This window comes from Tyto alba, unplaced genomic scaffold, assembly GCF_018691265.1.
Source record: "Tyto alba isolate M040663 unplaced genomic scaffold, T.alba_DEE_v4.0 Super-Scaffold_34, whole genome shotgun sequence".
In the NCBI taxonomy this organism is placed as follows: Eukaryota; Metazoa; Chordata; class Aves; order Strigiformes; family Tytonidae; genus Tyto; species Tyto alba.
In genome coordinates this window covers 5,762,142-5,783,645 of record NW_024881309.1, presented here as the reverse complement: position 1 = coordinate 5,783,645, position 21,504 = coordinate 5,762,142, and the positions used below count along the sequence as shown (strand labels likewise).

Here is a 21,504-nt window from a genome sequence, read left to right as displayed (position 1 = left end):
TAAGTTTGGCCAGCGTAAGGACAAAATGCTGGAGAGAGGAAAAGCAAGAGGGGATGCGAGCCACGCCGCCAGACAGTTCTCAGGGTAAGGCCGCCCCGCTGTTCCATGCTCGGGCAGGAAGAGCGGCGGCCGCGCAGCTGGTTTTGGAGCCCCAGGCTGTCAGTGAGGGGGGGGAGCAGAGCAGGGGGTCCCCGATCCCCGCCTGGGCTCAAAACCCCCGGCTCCGGGGCTGGGCTTGCTCTGTAAGCTCAGGTAGCAGCTCACCTTCGTTCCTCGCTTGCTACGGCGGGCCCCAGCCAACACTGACAAGCAGCAAACGCCCACTGCGGGGACGCCGGCGGTCTTCGCGCGTTGGATAGATCGGGCGCCCCGGCTGCATTCTGCAAAATAAACCAGAGGCTTTAAACGTGCTGAGATTTGCACGCGTGAGGACCCGCGGCCCGTGCGCGGCACCGAAATCCTGGGGAGAGGCAGGTGGGAGAAAGGGGGATTCGCTTCAGCCCTCGGATGGGAAACTGAGTTATTTTTGAGACTCGCTGATCCGTACGTGTCCGCAGGCAGCCGGGGAGCTGCTGTCCCTCCCTGGGCGGGCCAGGGGAGCAGTGCCACCCAGAGGGCTCCTCCAGGAACAGCTCAGCCGGCCAACACCTCGCCCTCGCGCCTTCCCCTGCAAGCAAGCTTCGCTTTTCCCGGCCAGCTCTCGGCTGTCTTTCCAACCGCCCTCCTCCCTCCAGCCCCAGACAAAGCAAATCTCGCTCGACAGCAGCTCCAGGTTTGGGAAAGAGCTTCAGCGGCAACTCAGGGCATTTATTCACAACGCTGGAACGTAAAAATAACATCTTTAATAGCTTTATAGTTGGCACAGATGGTATTAAAATTCACCACTTTTTATTAACAGGCTATGAAACAACACATGGTGCAGTGCCGAGGAGGGCAGCTCAGACTGCATGTTGCTTCTAAACCATGTAGCCATGACAGGTTGGTGTTAGAGTTGACTCTTTTCATTTACATTCAGCATTTATAGTCAGAGAGTAAAACCAACAGCTAGATTTAACCACACGCACACAGAGAAAAGCCTGGGAAGGATGTTTCTGCTGGTAACTGATGTCTCCTCCTCTTCACAGTGCACAAAAGCCCCAAAATGCGGTTGTGACACGGGTTACAAGAGAGTTGCCACAGCCACCGTTGGCCAAAACCAGCACGTGACAGTGCAGGAGCTTCTGCTCCCACCTGACTGGAACCGCTACCGCGGTGAGTCCCGCTTCCCTCCTCCAGAAGCGAAGGCAAGACCGGCACTTAAGATTTTAAGACATAGCCTAGAAGCTCTGTCAGTGGCAACAGGATTTTTTTTTTTTTTTCCTGGAACCTAGAACACCGCGGAGCAATACTACTTTACTTTCTGAAGTACTTTTTCCTGAAGGGCCTCTAGCAAACCTCACTGCTGTCCTGCGAGACCAGCAAATGCTATTCTCCTCATACAGATGTAGAGGGGATGGTGGAGGCACCAAACAGTTAAGTGACTTGCCTTGGAAAGCAACAGCAAGCTGATGGTAAGACCAAGGGCCTTGCAGAATAGCCCCATTCTGACCAAAAAGAACTTACAGCATCAACAACTACTAGGCAGGATGAAAGTAACTCCCAACACCACTCCACAAGGGGGGAAGGTTGAAAGCATCCCAGATCTCGGCAGACACAGAACCAATGGGAAAAGTTAGCAGTGTCAGCCTGAACAGCACGAACATGAACTGCAGCCAGGACACTCCCACACGTGCGATCTGCACCCGAAACATTACACCATGAACTCATCCTGGCAACTGCGTCCCTCCTCCATCCTTGTGTGCTTGTTGTTCATCCTCTGTTTAAATGGAACCAGTCTCTCCAGTGTCACAGTATGCCTCTGTCACAGTTTTTATTTCCTCAGTAGTGACCGCGCACAAAACTTTTATTTGGGGAAACATTTATATGTCTCTGGCAAGATTATAACTTGTTTAATGAAGAATTTAGTCCTCAGTGAGAACAATCACCAACACTGCTGCAGATACATCCTGCTCATTAGCAACTTCATCCTGGCAAATACTTAAGTTTGTTCAACCTAATTATCCAAAAGTCACTGTTCTTAATGACCCCGAAGGAGCCAAGATACCACAGTCACTTTCAACCATAAATTTTCTTATCATTTGTTGGTTATAAAAATCTCCAGTTTCTATGGGTAATTTATGATCACAATAAATTATGAGGCATTTCTGGCCTCTGTTCTGTTACGAGGAATTCCCTCTCACCATCATGATTGGGTGACGACACAGAGGGAGGTAAGAATGCATAGTGAGGTCTCCCATCAGCTGTCCTCTGTCGAGGCCACTTTTTCCCATTTAATGACCCTGCACTGTCACGGTCTCTGTTTTGCCTTCAGTTTCAGCAGGGGCCTTGTCACCGGCTGCTTTGTTGGAATAATCCCGCTCTCCAAAAATAGTGCTTCCAATCCTGACGTTTGTGGATCCAACCTCTATCTACGAAGAGACAGAAAGGAGGAGTTCAGGGCAGGGCTGCCACCTGCACCTGCCAACACAGTCCACTCGCCCTGCCACAGACGGACGGTTCCCCAGGTACTGGCCATCTGCAGCTACACCTAGGGTCTGTTTTGAAGCCCAGACTCCATCCCACGACCGGGAGAGCTGTTTTTCAAACAACAGCACCGTCAGTATCTCCATCCAGACCTAAGAGGCCCGTTTGGATGAGGCCTGGGCTGGACTTTGGGAGGCCTACTGCTGGTGCTGGTACGCTCGTTTCCCGGGAGAAGAGGTGGCAGAAGGAAACCAGACTTACTGCGTGCTGGAAGTCTGTGGACATGCCCATGCTGAGCTCCACCTTCTCAACGGGGAGATGGAGCTTTTCACACACTTCCTGCCGCAAAGATAGCAGCATCTAGAAGGGAGAAGGAAAGAAGAGAGGGTCACACACTTGACAGCCACACCAGCTCACTTTCAGGTTTCACAGATCACGATTTCTGCCTTTCTTTGAAGTCTCCTTCACACAGAACATGAAATTCCCACACTTGACGCTGAAGCTTGCTCTGCAGCACTGTAACTGTGCCTGGATATTTCCCATTACTGTGTTACTGACAGCACACGTACTCACGAGTCTACACATCTTCTGAAGCCATCCAGTTATCACACTAGCATGACAGACGAGGAACACAGACCCAGATCCTCTGCCTGATGCAGCCCTGCACACACAGTGTGCAAAGGGCTGACAAACCTCGTCTGAAAGCAGGACCGGGGGATCCAGGACAGTAACTGCTGCGTAAGATACCCCTGCCAATATCTTGGCTGCAGCTTCAGAGAAATAAATACATATGGGCACCTGGCCTCTGCAGAAACGAGCCCAACAGCGGCACTAATACTGACACTTCAGAGCTCTGTACTAGTCTGAACAAGGTGTTTCTATTGACAATCTACAGTCAGACTTACAGCTGGACTGCATGTTGGTTTGACCGGGGCAGACAAGTCTGTAACAAGAGGCCAGGCAACAGCTGACATTTTTTTCTAGAAAGTCTTACCTGGAAGTCAGGATTTGGCCCCTTACTAAGGTCATGCCCAACGCTGCCAATCGTCATCAGCCCCACAAACTCCAGGCTTGGACAATTCTTGATGACATGCTCCACAGCCACCACGGTGTCTCCGGGAGGAAGGCCGTGCTTACCTGGCAAAAAGCAGGGAGGTTTGTGCCAAGCTCTGCCACAGATCTCCCCTCTCTGCAGCCAGGCAGAAGCTAACAGATGATCAAGTTTCATCTTAGCTTAGAGAAACGCTTTAAGAGCACAAATCAACCCATCCCATTCAGGTCATTTCTGTCAAGTCCGCAGGAAAAACCTGTGCACCATCAGCGAAAGCCACTTACTGTCTTCTCCACTTGTGTTAACTTGCACCATGACCTTCAGCTTCTGAGACGACCCCTTTTTCTGCCACGAGCTGTTGACTCTGTCTGCCAGTTTCACAGAATCCACCGTTTCCAACATGAACAGGTTAGGGACAGCTGGGGAGAAAACACAGGCTGAGGGCAATTCTGCTGGCACAGAAAGTTTTGTACCTACAACTCAGCTCACTCACAGAGACAAGCACTGGTGAGTTAATGTGCACGAGGTTGTTATTATTTGAACATTTGAAGACTATTGCCCACAGAGTCACTGCACATAAAATTAAAGAGAGTTTACCGATCAACTTGTTGACATTATTTTTCTGCAGATGGCCAATAAAATGCCACTTAATCTCTGGACAAGAGGACAGAATCTGAAAGCAGAGAGGAACAGTTAGGTTTGAACGGCAATTCCCTCTTCCCCCCCACAGTACTTAAGTCTTAGTTTGCCCACAAACAAAATACCAGACACCCAATCTTTTTCTTTTGTTTACCCTGAAAGACAAGGCTCAGGCAGTGCTTGTGGTGTGTGCTGAGATTGCTTCACAGCCTGGAGAGGAACAGGGCTGTGGCTGCAGAGCATTGCACCGTGAATGGAAAAAGCAAAGCTCTTTTGTAACCGAACAACCTTAAAATTAGGTGTTTTGCCCAAACTGAGTGTTACCGTTTTTTTTCAAGGAGGATTGCATATCTCCTACAGCAGAAAGCACAAAACGTGCTCTTCAGACAAATTCTTTATGACTAAGGTGCACGTACTCACAGAATCCTCTGGAGCCAGCAAGGAGGGGGAATGGGGCAGAGGCAATGAGCTAAGAATAACCCCATCATTTATCTAAAAAGACAAGTAACAAGCAGCCTCCACTGCCAAATCCCTAACAAAAAACAGGGCTTTTGCTAAACAGCTCTCAGGACACAGCTGTACAAGGAGAGAGAATATGTAAAGGAACCACGTACTTACTCTAGAGTCTGATGCCTTTTCTAGCAACTCTTGAACCTAGGAGAATTCAAGACAATCTCTCGTTAAAACCATGCCAGGCATGCCTGCACCAGAGGAGTGGTCTCTCTGGGATGGGTGATGCTGGGGCCAGCGTGCACCTCAGAAACCCCAGGCCAGTGGCCTCACCCAGCCCAGCTCCCCACAGGCAGAGCCACGCGTGTTGGGCTGCCCGGTGCCTGCCCTCGGTGTGGGGACCCGCTCACAGACCCGCGGGGCGTGACAAACTCACGTAGTTCTCCCCGAAGCTGCGCTGCCCGTGGCTGTAGGCATCGATCACCATCTCTGCCGGCTTCGTCTTGCTGACGGCCACCAGCCGCGGCTGCACGGCCGGGAGCCCCTGCAGAAGCACCCGAAGGGTGAGGGGGGGGATTCCCGGGGGTGGCTCCGGCCTGCCCCACGCTCTCCCCGGTGTCCTGCAGCACCCAGCCCCAGCTCAGGTCACCCCACAGCCTGGGGCTGCTGTGGGAGGGGGTCAGGGTGACCTCTACCCTGATGGGGGCCTGTCCCAACGCAGCCCTGGCTCTAGCGGTAGGGGAAGCCTACCTCTAAGGATCACGACGGGGTCCAGCCTCCACAGACACCCGTGGGCCCACCTCTGTGGTGATGGGGGGGGGGGGAAGGGGGGGGCTGTCTCCATGGTGACGACAGACCTGCCCTCACGATGCGGGGCCCGTCCCTTTGGTGACCTGCCGCCGCAGCGAGCGGGCTGACCCCGGCGGGGTAAGGGCTCTCCGCCCTCACCCCGAGTGTCCGTCCCCCCCCCCCGCCTCGCCCCTCACCTCCGGCCTCCGCGCTGCCGCCTGCTGCACCCGCTCGGTGACGGCCCGCAGCGCCGGGCCCAGCCCGTCGGCGGCGGCCATGCCGGCCCTCCACATCCCCGCCCGGCCCCGCCCCCTTGCCCCCCCGGCTCCGCGGCCAATGGGATCGCCCCGCCGCGCCAAGGGCGACCAATGGGAGCGGCGGGGCGGGGCAGAAGGCGGCGGCGGCCATATTGGGAAGGTCGGAAGGCGCCATGTTGGGAAGGTCGGCGGGCGCCATGGCGGGAATCGCTGAGGGCAGCGCCAAGGCCCGGGGCAGAACCCCGCTCCCCGAGTCCCTTGGATCCGACTGCCAACCTCCACAGGCTCCCGCGGGGAAAGCCTGGGCTTTGCCCACAGCACACGCGTTCCCCTTCCCTCCCTCCCCTCATACCTTTCGCCGGTTTTGGCTAGCGACAAAGCTGTGGTCCCGCCTGCAACGAAGGAGTGGTGTCAGCACCTGGCACCCCAACTGCCCCTCTGTGGGAGAGCAAGGGGGAGAAGGAGGTTTCTACCAGCTACTCTTGGCTATGAGGAAAGCATCCGCAGAAAGCCTTGGCCCTTGTGCTTGGAAAGAAAATCTGGCAGCCAAGAGCCTCTTTTGTGCAAGTGCTGCCCATCCCAGCACTGCAGAACTCACTTTGACCTGCAGACCTTGCGTACTGCAAGAAAACGCACCCCCAAATTAGAAAAAAGTCCACACAACCCACCCTCCCAAAACTGCGTTCTTCGCAGCTGCATGAAGAACAGTCTCTCCGGGGTGCAGATCTCATTTATTTCAGAAAAAAAAAAAAAAAAACCAAAAAACCTTATAAAACAGGACCGCTTGGTTCTGCAGGCCAGGTCGGCGCTGTGAGGAGCGCTTGGAGCGCAGCCACGCAGGCAGAGGGGCCACGGGAGGCCCCCGCGCCGCCGACAATGCCAGCCTTTATCGCGGCACGGCAGAGGGGAAGAATGGGAAACTGCCAGCTGGAACCTATTAACTAAAATATTTGTCTTAATGTGCAGAACTTACTCTCCTTCCCCATATTCTGAGCAATGACAGTATTTACACAGCTGTTTAAAAATACCCAGAAGGCTCCTGCCCTTTGTCTGGTAAAACACGACAATGATTTTCTGTGAGCTCTACCAAATCCTAGATATTTGCCACTGAAGTCTTGTTACCGTATTTTTCACCAATCCTGTTAGCGAAGCGGGGCCAAAAAGCGCTTGTGGCATCCCTCAGCTGGCTGTTGGGCTGACACAGACACCTCTGCCCCTCTTCTTCCCACATTCCTCTCTCCTGCTCACTGGAAAGGGAGAACTGGCCCCACGCAGCGGCACGGGCACGCGTGCCAGCACCCCACCGCAGCCACGGCAGCCTTGGTGTTACCCTGGTAGACCTTCTCCTGCAAACACATCTACACACTGTGTGAAAGGTTATCCATGAAAAAGAGACTTGATATTAAAATTGAAGGCCATTTTATTGTCATAGCAAATACCAAAATAAAAAGGCTTTTAATTTCATACATAAGATCAAAGACTGTACTGGTAAAGCATTACCATGCTCCCGCCAGCAACTCTCAGGTATCAGCAGTGCCACAAACCTGTATTTTCTTTGTTATACAGAGTGGTTTGAAAATGCAGATCATCATTTCCATAATCTGAAATCTTGATATAAGGACAAAGTGTCAGATAGGTAGAATAAAGATTTATATGTAGTGACATCTATTAGGGAAATTACACAAATGATGTAGAAACTTGAATGAAAATGCAACAATGGATTGTGGCTTGTGAAGACTGTATGAAGTCAACTTTGTTTTTTCTTTTTTTACTGTTATTACAATTTAACTAAATTACAAGAATACCTCAGCAGTAATGTTTTCAATTAAAAAAAAAAAATCATTAAGACCTATTTATTCCAAAGTATTGTCTTACTGTGGAGTCATACAAAAACATGCTTTATAATACTACTTTGGCTTATTTGTGTCTTTTCTTTAGTGAAAAATACTCATGTAAAAAGTAGGTTTGAGTTACTAATGGACATCTCCAGCAAGAATGTGGAACAATCCCAAATGAGATCATCCTCAAAGGTTTAGGTACTATTACCTCATTTCTAAGTTTCTGCTATTCCCTGTTCATAATCCTCCTGCAGACACCTATTTATAAAGGGCTGTGCTGTCTAATGTAGTACATCAGTCTGGAGACAGAACTTCCCTTAGCTCATATTTTCCAACAAATGCAAAGATGACACATAGGAGATGAGACTCTCCTCCAGCAGAAATTGATGCTTATAGAGCTCTTATTTTGCATTTTCAAATAATCAATAATCACTTTAACAGGGAAAAGAAAACTGAAGTAAAAATACTGGAACCAGCAGCTGAAATAAATCAGACTTCTATTTTAGTGTGATTGCCTTATTAAAAAGATTAATGCATGTTTAAAACACTGAAGAATGAAACCAAGTGTAGTAGGTAGCAAGCGTTTGGGGCACAAGACTGTAAATGCAATAGGCTGGTCTCTGACAACTAAGTTAGCACTTAAACTTGCATCATCTCATATTAGTACGTTGGCCGCAAATTATAACAGCAATTAATAAACAGGCTCTCCTGCCAAGTGGCAGATGGATTAGGGAGAGGGAAAAAAAAAAAAAACAACAAACATTTGAGGCCCAAATCTTTGTCTTTAACACCCCCTCAAGTTTTGCATGTGTGTAAAATAAAACCCTATTACTTTTAAAACTCTTTGCATCTGGTATGCGAAGAATTAAGAAGTTTTCTGAAGTGAAAGGTACATTATATAGCATTGTTCTGAGTGAAAAAGGAAAATTTATCTTTGGACAGTTTGGAGACAATAGGTTCTCTTCTTTGTCCTGTGACTTCAGTATGATGTTTCATGTCCTTTGCTACTAGTCAATCTGCCTTTCACAAGGTCTATTCAGAAAAAAAAAAAAAAAAACAAACCAACAGTAACTCGGTTCCCTTCATTTCAGTTTACCTGAATGTCCTCTTTCTAATAAGACACTGTAAACACTGAAATACAGTTGGTCTTGCAGAGGCAGATAACGTCCTGTAATGACCATGGGACTAGTCATTCAAGCAGTTACTCGCCAGCAAGGAGTTTGCAAAAAGCAAAGTCAGGGTCCCTGAGACAAAAATTCTTTTCTCCCTAGTTTTTCTAACTATGTCGGCTGTGACAAGTACCATGCTTGCAGTCTGGTTTCACGGAAAATCAAGTCCAATTATCCACTGGCAGGATGCTGCCCCCATCAGCATGCCTACACCCCTCACTGAGCAGCTAAACTGCTGGAAAAAGCCTCAAAATAAAGACTACTCCTGATTGTCCTCCTGAAGTATGACAAATGGAAAACAAACCAGTGGTAAGATGCAGAAAATGAACAGTTTGGGCCACTACCTGCACAACACATGGTCTGAGGCTTAGACCCCCTCATGGTAACTAAGTGACCCCTGGGATTTCAGCTGAACTTCTGTAACTCACTGTGCACGTGGTCTCAGCTGCCCTACCAAGGCAAAACACATTGGCTCAGACCTCAGTAAAAGGTGGTTTTGTGCATTTGCTGCACCCTGCACTCAGGACAGACCTGGAGCATAGACAGAGGCTGTTAGAGCGTGCCAGTGCCCCACACGACAGGCACGAACCTGCCATTTGGACAAGGCCCAGGCCTTCAAGCAGACATGCTTAGTGTACGAAAGTCTAGCACCTTTTTTTAAAAGGGGTTTAAAATAAAGTACTCGAAATTTCCAAGAAGAAAAAAAAAAAACAAAACAAACCCACCAAGTTGTAGCAGCAATTCCCCTCCCTACAAAACCTCAACATTTCTTTACTTCCAACTGCTATGAACCACCTCAATCCAAAATTAATTACCCATCTAAGGTGGCTGCAGACAAGCAGTCTAGCTAGCCTCTCCAGAATACTTTGGTCTATATTACGAGAGCAGGGAGAGGTGCATCTAGAGGACATACCTGGAGCTGGCTGCTTAGAAGCTACCACAAAAAACACACCTCATAAATACCAAAGTCTTTGTGTCTAATTGTCATACAAAAGATTGAAAGGATTAAGTCTGATTCATCTTTTTTGGTACAGGAAAGGGGGAAACCAGAAAGGAACTTCCCAGGTGGTGTTTTTTTTTTTTTTTTTTTTTTTTTTTATATATATATAAAACAAATAGAAATTTTTCTTTTCAGTTGACATTATGAAGTAGTTTTGTGTCCTCACTGGTTCCTGCCCCATCCTCTTCTGGGATTCCTTCTGCCAGTCCCTCTGCAAATTTGGTCTGGCTGCCTGCATAGTCCATGAACATGTTGGGAATATCTTTGCCAAAATATATCTTGCTGTTTGCTGCGATAGCCTTGTATTTCATCAGCTGCAAGTATTCAGGAGTTAACTTCAGCTGCACAAAAAGAAAACGGATCACCAACAGCTCGGATTCAGTCAAACGCAAATTTCTGTTACGAGCATACAAGGCATCTACTTTTCCACAACACTAGCAAGCATGCTCATCCTCTCTTCAGCTGAAAAGACAGAGTGCCCAGAAGAAGGCTCTCTTTCAGTATGTCTAAGTGAAGCTCTAAATCCCAGTGACTAAGTGACAAATGAGAAAGTGATGGAAGCAGCTGAGGAAACGTTCAATCGAAATGTACCAGAGATGGTGATGCTCAAAAGCACATAATTCACTGAATGCCCTTGCAATGCAAGCTACTGGAAAGAAAAACACAACTGGCTTTTTTCCAGAGTGGATTGACAAGTCTGTTCTAGAAAGCAGAGCTCATTCGTTCAGGATAACAACATTATAACCGAGAGGACAGAATTAATTGGGACAGAACTTGTGCACAAACACCCCAGACCTCTGTCCATTCTTACTGAGCCTTCCAAAACAGAAAGTCTTCCTGCTGGGATGCCCTGGGAACTTGCTGTAGACAGTAACAAGCCTGGCAGTTCTATCCATACAATTTCTGTTTCCAGGTGTCTTTTTTTTTTTCCCCTCTTTTGAGGTACCAAGGCTTTGCCAGGCTAGTTAGTTTGGTGTATAAGATCAGCTTCATTTGCTCATCGCCTGAACACTTGTTGACTCTAAGCCTTCCTGTCACTCTAGAGATCTCCCTGCCTTGATTGCTTGCCAGCTTGCACATTGGAATCAATTGACATTTCTGATTACAACAGCATGAAAGGGCAACACTGAAACGGATATTCTATCTAGAGGGAACCATGGCCCCGTTAGCATCTAGCAGAGCTGTCTCCAGAGATGACCAGATATTTCATGTATCCCAACATAAATTTATCTGACCAGAAAATGAATTTCCAAATGAGGATCCAATTGTTTCAGTTTCGATGAAAACTTTTCCGAGATGGTGGCTTTGTTTTGCCTTTTGACTTAAACAATGAGACACAACAATAAACAGACTGCTCTTTTGCTGAATATTTCTATACAGCCTAACACAAGGAGCCCTGCTTCACGGCACAGCATGAGGAAGTAACAATACCTTGTTAGCCTCAGCTACTTTCATAGCAGTGTAGCATTCAGCATCAGCTCTTGCCTTCTCTCTTGCAAGAAATGCAGCATCTGGAAGAAAACACATGCTCTCGTATTCAGTTTTATTTTCAGCCATGTTAGCACCATTTGCAGCTGGAAACTTTTTAAAGTGCCTAGTACCACATCTAAACTGTACTGGACACAACAAGGGGAAGAAGGAACAAAATGCAAACCCCAGAAATGGGATCTCAATTTACATATAAAACGCTGCAGGATGATAGCATTAAATAAGTAAATTGCATCTGCAACTGAAGACCTCAAAGCATTTTATAAACATAAGGTTTTTATTACAACCCCTGTCACGCAGGCCGAGAACGTTCTTTCTTCTCTAGCCAGCCACTAACTCTCGTGCTGAAAGTGCAGCAACTGTTCCAGTGCAAAAGTGGTATTTACCCACAACATTTGCACAGGACTCCAAGAACAGCACAGCAGACTGCTCTACAGATGAAGCCTGTGACTGTGAATGCAATTCCCCAGATGGGATTTTGTCTGGGATGTTGAGGTTAAGGTTCTGGCACGTAGAAGCAGGCGATTTCAACTTTTACAGGCTCTGCCCCTCAGACAGATGTTAGAGAGCTGTTTCCTTGCAATGTCAACAATTGCGTAAGGGGTCTGATCCTGCAGGATACTTAAATTCCCCAACTCCTAGCAGAGATTTTTAAGGAAAAGAAACACGCTCCCTTTCTGTATTGTGCTTCTTTTTCCTCCCTTCTGACTTTTTATCTATCCAACGATAATGATGTGGTATCAGTCCACCACGTTAAGGCTAAGATGGGTGTAATCTGTGATGTTCAATGTGACCTCTTGACATTCCTTCTAGGACAGGGAGCCACATGATTGGAACACGTCAGTCTGGATTTGAGAGTTGCACAGCTGCATAAGCCGTTTGTTTACCTATATTACCAGGGAGTCCTGTGAGCTGCTACACTTAAAAATCACGTAAGCAATTGGATGGCTTGGCCCCTGACTTCCTCTCTTTCTGCTAAGAGTGGTCCCAGTCAGAGACACTAGAAAGAATGAGGGTGACAGGAGTCCTCTGCCAGCACAGAGTTGAACTGCAGTCCTGACACCCGGTGACACAGATTTACAAGAAGTAAAAACCACTGTATTTCTGTGAAGAGCTTCTTAATGAGAAGCTGCTCATCTGTAAAACTCTTAATTGGCTCCTCAGTGGCCATCTGCAAAGCTTGACAGGGCCTATAATGAATCTAACTGAAAATAAGGCCTTGCCACTCTGAGCTGGAGATGGAAACCCCATTCATGCCCTCGACTCTCCTTGACAAAGCATTGTATCAAATGGGTGAGGGGACATCATCTTAACTCAACATACAACCTCCTAGAAAGATTACTTTGAAAAGGAGTTTCAGGAAGCACAGTCTGCAAAAAAAACATTTCTATTCCTGCCTCTGGTCAACCCTAGTTCCTAAAAGTAGTTGGCTGCAAAACTAAAGGAGGATGAAAAAGCAAAAATGCACAAAATACTACATTTTCAAAAGGAGCAGCTCCCCCTCCCCTTTTCTCAACCTTTAGGAATTGGAAGCTACAAAACAGACCTCTGCTGTTGCAGAACGTGTAATAGCCAGACTTTGTTTTCTAAATATTTCACGCTACACAAGAAACTAAAGCTAAATTTGCATACCTCTTCATGCCAAGAAAGAGGCAGGTTCTAAAAGAATCCTAGGCAAGAAAAGGATAGAAAGCTTCCACAACCCTACCCTACTGCAGATAATCAAGAAATTATCTCCTACAAGATTGCACAGTAGTGTTTTAGGATGCTTCCACTTCTCTGTGAGAGTCTGCAGCCATTATCCAAAACCTGCCATGACTTCAAGGACGACATGAGCCTGCCATTCCCCTCCTCCGTACTTGTGACAACTATACCTCCTGCACTTATATGAGGAATCACCCAAGAATCTGGGGTCGAGCTCCACTTTGTTATTGCCCAAGTATCCCAAATGCCTCCTCCTATCCTGACTGATCTGCCCTGTTGAAAACACCACTGCAAAATAGGCCCTGAAATGTTGGTAGAATCTGCGTATTCAGACACATTTATTCAGAACTGCGATGCATTACATAAGGCACCACACACGTGGGCTAAAATGAAAGACTTCAGACCAGTAACTTCACCCCTGTGCATGTCAGCTTGGATTGAAGAACGCAGTCAATGCACACACTTCAAGAGCTACTTGACTCCATGGTGAACTGTTTCAGGATCTTTAGATAAAATTCACTACAGAACAGTTACTTATTGCAAAGCTCACCTTCAATCTCTGAAATTCGCTTCTCTGTTTCCTTTTCCATCACTTTCTGTCCGTAAGTTATTTCAGCAACTTGTGCAATTTTTTCTGCCTCTGAAATGAAAAAGAACACATCCACATTATCATCACACAGTCTTCTTAATGCCAGAATCAGCTTCACCCATGAAACCACCCGCTTCTGGTGGAAATAAATTGTGGGAAGAATTTTTAGCCCTCAGAAGGCATCAGTCTACGTTTGTGGACAAGGCTGGAACCCACCCGAAAAACTCTTGAGTTTCTCTGGAAGAGTTTCAGGTCAGCAAAGAGATGCAGCAGAGAGATCCCTTTAAGTGAACCAGCTACACCCCTCTCCAGCATCTGGGCTCTTCTTGCTGCCTACCCAACCCCTCCCCTATAGCTACTGCCTTCAAGCAAAGACATACAGACCGATGAGGGCTTTCTTCCTTTCTGTCTCCGCCTCCTTCTCCACCACCTTCTGCTTCTGTGCTGCAATCAGCAGCTTTGTCTTCTCACTCTCCCTAGTGAGGCAGAAGAAGCCAGTTACAAGACGTGAGCTTCCTGAGGTGGTGTGGCCTGCCGCATCTCCAGGATGAGCTTTTGGCTCAGTCCTCCCTTGAGCCTGAGTTTAGGGCAGGCAGCAGTCAGGAAAGTGAGTCCACGTACCTGCACACACAGAGCTTTTTTTTTTAAACCAAAGTGTCTCTTTCTCCCCTCCATAGCGGGAAGCATTTTCCCTCAAGTCAGCGTGAAACACTCCCTGCTACTCTCTACAGGCTGCCATAGTGCATTCTACAAGAGCCAGGTCACAGACCATACACATCTGTAAGTTTTTGGGGCTACTGTTAATGAGGAAGTTATTTAAACAAAGTAAGAAATTAAAATCCTGTAAAAGCCTTGTCCTTGCAGATGGCTATTCTTCATTTGGAAGTTTACAGCTTTGAAATCACCCTTCATCCAATGAAATGGCTCTGTGCATTTTACATGCTACAGCCTTTTCTATCTTACTGTTTTGTACATACACTAGTAAGTTTTAAAAGCTTGTATATAAATAAAATACTCTGCTCCTGTTCCCCATCAGGGAAGAGAGATTAGTCAAGAAGTCTCTCTCAACACGTATCCTGCTGTATTTATGGCAACAGATAACAGGCTGATTGGGGATTCTGCCTATCGTGACCATACTGCACATGACTTACCATGATACCAGAAGGTCATATGAAATGCTAGAGAAGCAAAATGGATGAGAGATCTTATTCTGGCCTACATAGAACAGTCTGTTGGCAGAGTGCTTGGAGAACATAAGCATTTCAGAATGATCAAGTGCAAGAGAAGGCAGCTGGCTCAGAGCATTGAAAAGGGATCAGTGTGTCAAGTGCTATTAAAGAAAGTTATTTCAAAGCTCTGCAAGTCTTCAGCCTGTTGAATCAACAGTTTCTCCATCCTAGTCAAACAACAGGATTAGCAGTGGAATCTCTCCACCTGCCACTCACTCACATGCTCCGGGAGGCCTCTTTAAGAGAGGGCCAGTGTCAAGAGGAAGGAGCCCCTGGGCAAGTAATTTCTCTGCTCAAGTGTTCAAAATGGAGAAATACCTTCTAACTCAGCAGTGACCTGCCAGCCACTCACAGTGACAGACACGTGCTCATCTGGTGCAGCCCCACCAGCCCCTTTCTGAACGGCAGCACGAGGCTGAGAGCAGGCCTGGCAGAGGGCACTCTGATCACTGCTTGCTGTGAAAACACATTAATCTGGATGACCGATTCCTTTTGGTAACACAAAGGTGCAAGTCTCAGGCACTTACATGAGCTCATAATTCCTCCGGATTGTTTCAGGGATGTTTGGCTTTGTAACTCGAACTGCCTGGAAAGAGAGGCCGAAGAAAACATAGGCAAGCAGCCAACAATCAAAAGCCAAACGGCCCCCGAGGCTGCAAAGGGAGGGGGAGCTAATGCTTAGGGCATGCTCTGCCACACAAAGCTTTTGCATGCTGCAGAAATCGTGACCAGGTCCAAACTCCACAGAGCAAACGCGGGACTGAATGATCTCTTGACATGACAGGAGATTACAACCTGGGTAAACTAGTACCCAGAATAACACCAGAAGAAACTCAACACAAAGCTAAGAAAGGACAGAAGGGATACTGTTCTCATCCCTCAAGTTAAACAAAGTCTACATTATAAAGCAGTTTTCTAAAAAAGTTTCACAGCTTCGTATTTCCATTTAGCCCTTACCCCTCCTTATGATCTGACTCTCAGATATCTCCAAGTGGAATCCTGATTACCTGTATAATTAATCCAGGGGCCATTGTAGTTAGGTCCTGCTGCAAGGCCAGTTTAAGGTTTTCATCAATCTGATCTGATTGGGGGAAAAAAAAAAAAAAAGTAACTAAAAATCCCACAAGGCAGTTTGCTGTCAACACGTAGAGAATTGGCTGGAATGGCTCAGATTTCTTATTTCTGGAAAGTCAGTATGAATCTAATGTAGAAGTTCTAGTCTGAGAAAAAACACCCCTGACCCCAATGCAGGTTCCCATCTCTCTCAGCATGTCAAGCAGCACCGACCAGCACCAAGTACTTGGGACAGACTACAGGAACACGGCAGGCATAAAAATCAAACTCTTTCCAGTTTCCCATAACCTGCAGTTTGGAATCTTTCCGCAGCAGAAGTAGCATCTTTACGATAAAGAATTTGTGCTCTAACCCACTTCCCCATTGATATCTTCCCAAGTAGATCCTGAAGTAACGTGGTCCAGCTAAACTGTGACCGATTAGGAACTGCATCTGTGCCAGCAGCAGACAAAGAAAATGGAAAGGCAGAAATGTGAAATGGGTGCATTAGTTATTTTAATGGGCTGCAAAAAAGTCATTGGTAACGTCTGTTTGGCTCCATGGATAACAGTTAACTCCAGCATATCTAAGAAATTTCAAAAGGAAATACAAACCAAAGCCCTGCTTCAGCGAGAAGCTCTAAGGATAGCAGCGTTTCCAGCTGGGGCCTGCTGAGAAGCGCAAAGGGAAAATAAAAATGTAATGGCCTTGAAAGTGATCACATCGCACTCCTTGATTATTTGCTTTGGTCCCAGTTTAGCTATCTGGAACTCACACTCACAATGAAGTTCAGCCAGGAGTCCAGGAAACAGCTGTTATCAGTTTCCTGCACCTGCTCGCAGATGTGGGGCAGAGAATGACCTAAGTCTGCTCAAAATGGGCCGTGCCCCATTTCAGAACCCCCGAGCCAGGAAACATTCAGCTCAAACAAAGAGTTACACGGGAGTTTATACAAGTTCCTTCTGTGCAAATCAGTGGCTTTGAGTCCATTTCAAGCAGTTGTCGTCAGCAGCTGCCGACATCTGGAGACTCCATCAGCAAAGGACCAGTACACTCGCCAGCAGTCCCATAAAGGAACTGGAGGGGAACTGAGCCCCAGTTCTGCATGTTGTGCAGAAGCATGTCAGAAAGCAGAAAGCCAAGCTTCTTGGAAAGCCCAGTCTGAACAGAGAACAGGAGTTTGCAAACACCCCCTGTTCTTTCAGGCACAGATTCTGCCCATTTGGGGTCCAAACCCATTCACAGCAACACTGCCCGCAGTCTGCACTGCTGTAGTGCTGAAAGGCTGGAAGGAGTTTCTCGTCAGTCCAAAGTCATAAATAAAACACTCAGCACTGGCAGCGACTGGTCTATTTCTACCAAGAAACCACAGCTTTTCTTCAGACTCTCTTGCAATGTGTTCTTCCAGCGTCTGTGCTGCCCGACTTCCCAGCGGCCTGAAGCGAGGGAGGGAGGTCAGCAGGCCCTTGCCAAGCAGTCCCGTTTTCCAGCGCTCGCTCGCGGTGCCCGGGCATTGCAGCCACACGCATGACAAAGCTGATGAAACCCACGGGCCAGGGAGTGCTCACTCACACTTCTTGTAACAGCAAACGGCAGAAGACTGGCTGTTCCATCCTGACCAGCAAACGCTGCGACTGATTCAGTAAGTCACATTTGCTAAATACACAAACAACGCCACAAAATTACTGTTCCCTTCCCTAAAGCCCTCTATTACTACTGGCAGGTTTGGATTTTTTTTTTTTTTTGTGTTACAACATACTGAAGCACTCATCACCAAAAGATAACAAGAAGTAATAACAGCTGTAGCTGGCTAACAATTGGGATTCCAAGCAGAGCAGACACTGGATTAATTGGTAAAAAGCCCATCAGCTGGGGGTAGTGAGTTCTGCACCAACAGACCATGTAAATAACCAACAGAAACATCACTCCAGGAGCCATCAACCCAACAGCAAAAGGTCAGAGGGGCAGCTCACCAAACAGCTCAATGTAGACCTCCTGCAGCGTGTGGACACTGCAGAACTGGTTCAGCTCATGGTGAATCTTGTTGAAGATGAGAGCTTTGTCATAGTCAGCAGTGTAGTTCTTCACTATGTCATATACTACAAAAGGAAAAAAAAAAAAAAAAAAAGAGTGTTAACTGCTAGGTTGGAATGATGTCTCAGCTTGGGCTGAGCACTCGCAGTGAAAAGCTCATGGCTCAGTCACGGCAGCAAGTCGCAGTGCCAGTCTGAAATGAAAAATCCACCCACAAGAGGAGTCTATACCACAAACAAATACTTTGTTCAGGGAAGTTTTAATCAGTGCTAATATTTCACAACACCCTAACCAATATTCTGTCACGTGCTTTGTGAGCAGGACATCTAATTAATAACAGCCCTCTCTACACTCTCTGTAAACATGCACGGGTTGTGTCCAAGCTGCAGAATGCAGACTGTGTGGTCTATGCACAACGAGGGAAGAACATCCTGCAGCTGGCGTAAAACAGAGGTCTCAAAGCACACCACCAATGAGCCAGGCAGTTATAGCACACTTGTAACTAATAGGATGTTAGAACTCAAAGAATTTGGAAAAAAGGTTGCAAAGGTCATTCTCCTCAGGCTTCAGAGGCAGCCTTCTGCTCAGACACCGTGTCTCCCCTACCTCTTGCACACCTCGTTATTCAAATCAGAAGTTCTTCACTGAAGCATAAAGCCCATTGGGGCTGTAATAATACAAGCAGCAGAAGTGATGGATGGTGTTCAGGTATTAGTGAAGCAACTAGCAGCATAGAACAAGTATGTGCAAGAAATAATAAACACACAAAACGCCTGGGAGAGCTGGTTTAGAGTTTATGCCCGGGGAAGTACAGGGCTTTACAATGTGCATAGGGGAATACCCGCGGTAGGCCCAGCTCCAAATCAATGCACAGCCACGCACAGCCTCCCCACCTCATCACACACCAGCAGGAGCACAAACAACTCGGGGTGGCAGGAGTCGTGAGGTCACAGGGGAAGAGCTCACCTGCACTCTGGATGAGGAAATTCACCACCTCGATCCTGTCAAAATAAATCATCACTCCTCCACTGCAAAAGGAAGGAAAAAAAAAAAAAAAAATTAAGCTTTCAGGCAGGCAGCTCTGAGAGGAGGACACTCCCCTCTAGTGGGCTGAGCACCGCATCCACAGCTGGCTGTGCACCGCTGCGGCACACCGGCAAACCAAAGCCCCACACCCCACTCTGTGCACCGGGCTCCTGGTTTCAACTGCCCACATCTCCAGAAATTGTATCGCAAACATGCGGGCCCAGGCTTGGAAACCTCAGCGCAAGTCCTGAGAGTGGCTGCACATAAACCACCACCCCAGCAGGGCTCATCAGCTTGGTCAATGCCTTACAGAGCCTTTCATCGATTTTACCTGTGGGGGTGGTAGGAAATCCGGGCCGTGAAAACAAATCTGCACGTTTTAAAGCACACTGGAGCGATCAGTGGGGAAAAAAGGGAACAGACCCAAGGGTTTCTACAAAAATGAAGGACTGCAGTGGGTAACAGCTGAACACCTCACCTGGTACCACAAGGAACATTTTTCACCTCATCTGTCTGCAGCGTGGTCTGAAGAGAGATTTAAGAAAAGAAGCTTAAGAGGCAGGATTTCCCCTGCACAAATCCTACTTGCTTATAAGCCCATGAAACAGCCACAGGCTTCTTCCCGCATCTCCCCCTCGCGCCCTTCGGGGAAACCGCCTAACACAGGAGCAGGACCTGCCTCCCCCGCGCGAAGCTCAGCAGGACGGTCCCGACAGCCGCTTCTCCCCCGGTACCGGGATCAACCACACGCTGTCGCGACCCGGCCTTTACCTCGACGATCCTCAACCCGCCGGCCCGCGCCCCCGGCCCACCCCCGCGGCAGGGCCCCGTTCCCGGCGGGCGGGCCGCGGCCCAGCAGCACCTGCACTGACTTGTAGGACGTGATGAAGGGCAGCATGAGGTGGAAGCCGGGCCCGCTGGTGGAAGTCAGCAACGCCCCGCCGCTGCGGGAGGAAAGAGAAGGGCCGTGAGCAGCGGCCTACTCAGGGCGCGCCCGGGCGGGGCGGGGCGGGGGGGAGGCCGCGGGGCCCGCCTCACCGGTAATAGACGCCGATGTGCCCCTCCTCGATCTTGTGAATGGCCGAGAGGAAAGCGGCGGCGAGGAAGCTGAGGGAGAGCGCCGCGATGGCGCCCAGCTGGGCCATGCCCGGCGCTCAGCGGCGGCGGCGCCTTCTTCACCGGGCCGGCCCGGCGCCGCCCTGACGTCATCACAGCGCGACCGCTCCTGTCGCCGCGCCGCCGCGCCGCCAGGGGGCGCTGGAAGCACGGGAGCCTCGGGACCGCGGGTTCGAGACCCGCCCGCGCCGGCGGCGCTCGCCCCGCGGGGGGTTTTTTGGGGGGCGGGGGGCTGCGCACCCCCGCTCCGAGCAGGAGGGGGAAGAGCAGGAAGGCGGCGTGGCGGGGGGCCCCTCCCGGCCCCGAGGCACCCGCCGAAGGTCGCGGGCCTCCCACGGGCCCCCCGCCCCATGTCCCACAGCCCCCCGCCACCCTGGAGCCCCCCGCTGCCCGCGCGGGCTGGTTTGGGGCAATAACGGGAAAAGTGAGAGGCCGGGAGAAAACATATTAAATCTTCCACCTCTGTAATTGTTGAACGGGACTTAAAAAACGTGTGAGAGACGTATAAAATGTCAATAAAGGAGAATAATTTGATCTTTACACTTGATAGATCTCTGAGGGTTATATATAACAAACCTGTCAGGAGAAGTCAGCGGCATTTAGAAATAAGGAATGAAATATCCGTGATATTTGTCAATCCAAATTTTACAGCTCTTAAATAAGCGCAAAAGGGTGCCAGAGATGAAATACACCCTGTATTAGTTGTTTTTTTTTTTTTTTTTTTTTAAACGCCCAGATTTAGGGCCTTGATAAAATGTATTAAATCTTTAAAGGTTTTAATGAATCTAGTATGTGTTTCATAAATCAAGCACCTCTGCTCAGCCCCCTCTCAGTTTAATAAGGGTAAACTAGGAAATTGCTCTGAGCTGAAGCAAAATACATTCATATAATATTGAAAAGTAATAGATTTTTAAATGTGGGGTGTTCTGGCTTGCAGGCGAGGTTTTACTTCATAACATCGGCGCTATATCATTACCCTGAATGGGAAACCAGCTGCGGCCACGTGTTTAACAGCATCAAGATGTGAACTAGCACAAAGGTAAATATTATTTGTAATAATCCCGAAAAAAGAAGAAGAAAAAAAAAAAAGCCAAAAAAATCATTACTTCTTGACCTGGGGCCAGGAACATTCGGTGGTGTCTGTGCCGTGGCTCTCTGGTTTTTAACAGCACAGGCTTTTTTATATGAACAAATGGTTTATTACACCCACTTCTCCCCGGCACTTGAAAACTTTTTCATCCCTGCCCCGTTCCTCCCCGCCTTGCTGCAGTGGAGCCCGTATAAAAATATCTCGCAGGTTTTACTGCAAACTTAATTGAGACAAGTTTGAAGGTCTCTGGGCGCTCTCGTTAGCGCCACGGTCCCGGGCTGCCCGCTGCCTCCCCCTGGCCCCGCGGGGACGGACCCGGGGCTGGTGGGGGGACAGCCCCCCCGGGACGTGCCCAGGCTTGGCCACTGCTGGGGGGCAGGGAGGGTCCCCCCGCCCGGGGCACCGAACCCCCAGGGCTGC

The 21,504-nt window shown here is 48.5% G+C and overlaps 2 protein-coding genes across 3 annotated transcripts; both read right to left on the bottom strand.

Annotated features, from left to right (window-relative positions):
* Window positions 1-767: 767 nt before the first annotated feature.
* Window positions 768-5,796, bottom strand: PLPBP (pyridoxal phosphate binding protein). The gene is made up of 8 exons (XM_032998326.2): window positions 5,689-5,796; window positions 5,139-5,246; window positions 4,871-4,906; window positions 4,211-4,286; window positions 3,898-4,032; window positions 3,557-3,699; window positions 2,824-2,922; window positions 768-2,507 (listed from the first exon to the last, which is right to left on the bottom strand). The coding sequence occupies exons 1-8, from the start codon at window positions 5,782-5,784 to the stop codon at window positions 2,370-2,372; spliced, it is 831 nt and encodes a 276-aa protein (XP_032854217.1). The 5' UTR covers window positions 5,785-5,796; the 3' UTR covers window positions 768-2,369.
* A 1,354-nt stretch (window positions 5,797-7,150) lies between these two features.
* Window positions 7,151-20,102, bottom strand: ERLIN2 (ER lipid raft associated 2). Of its 2 annotated transcripts, none has more exons than XM_042801512.1 (11): window positions 19,917-20,102; window positions 19,751-19,822; window positions 19,357-19,403; window positions 18,819-18,880; window positions 17,792-17,917; window positions 15,773-15,846; window positions 15,293-15,351; window positions 13,921-14,012; window positions 13,498-13,587; window positions 11,187-11,266; window positions 7,151-10,096 (listed from the first exon to the last, which is right to left on the bottom strand). In XM_042801512.1, the coding sequence occupies exons 1-11, from the start codon at window positions 20,085-20,087 to the stop codon at window positions 9,887-9,889; spliced, it is 1,083 nt and encodes a 360-aa protein (XP_042657446.1). In that variant the 5' UTR covers window positions 20,088-20,102; the 3' UTR covers window positions 7,151-9,886. The 2 variants fall into 2 exon arrangements, with proteins under 2 accessions (XP_042657446.1, XP_042657447.1); XM_042801513.1 differs by having other exon boundaries at window positions 19,741-19,822; window positions 19,917-20,095.
* Between the last annotated feature and the right edge of the window lie 1,402 nt (window positions 20,103-21,504).

What these genes read in the sequence shown, in the direction of transcription:
- PLPBP (XM_032998326.2), bottom strand. Translation starts at nt 5,784, where the DNA reads ATGTGGAGGGCCGGCATGGCCGCCGCCGACGGGCTGGGCCCGGCGCTG. An exon ending in TAACACAAGTGGAGAAGACA is followed by an intron (nt 3,700 to 3,897) that starts GTAAGTGGCTTT and finishes GCTTTTTGCCAG; the next exon opens with GTAAGCACGGCCTTCCTCCC. An exon ending in CCACAGACTTCCAGCACGCA is followed by an intron (nt 2,508 to 2,823) that starts GTAAGTCTGGTT and finishes GTCTCTTCGTAG; the next exon opens with ATAGAGGTTGGATCCACAAA.
- ERLIN2 (XM_042801512.1), bottom strand. Translation starts at nt 20,087, where the DNA reads ATGACGTCAGGGCGGCGCCGGGCCGGCCCGGTGAAGAAGGCGCCGCCG. An exon ending in AAGGAAGAAAGCCCTCATCG is followed by an intron (nt 13,588 to 13,920) that starts GTCTGTATGTCT and finishes TTTTCATTTCAG; the next exon opens with AGGCAGAAAAAATTGCACAA. An exon ending in GCGAATTTCAGAGATTGAAG is followed by an intron (nt 11,267 to 13,497) that starts GTGAGCTTTGCA and finishes GTTTTCTTCCAG; the next exon opens with ATGCTGCATTTCTTGCAAGA.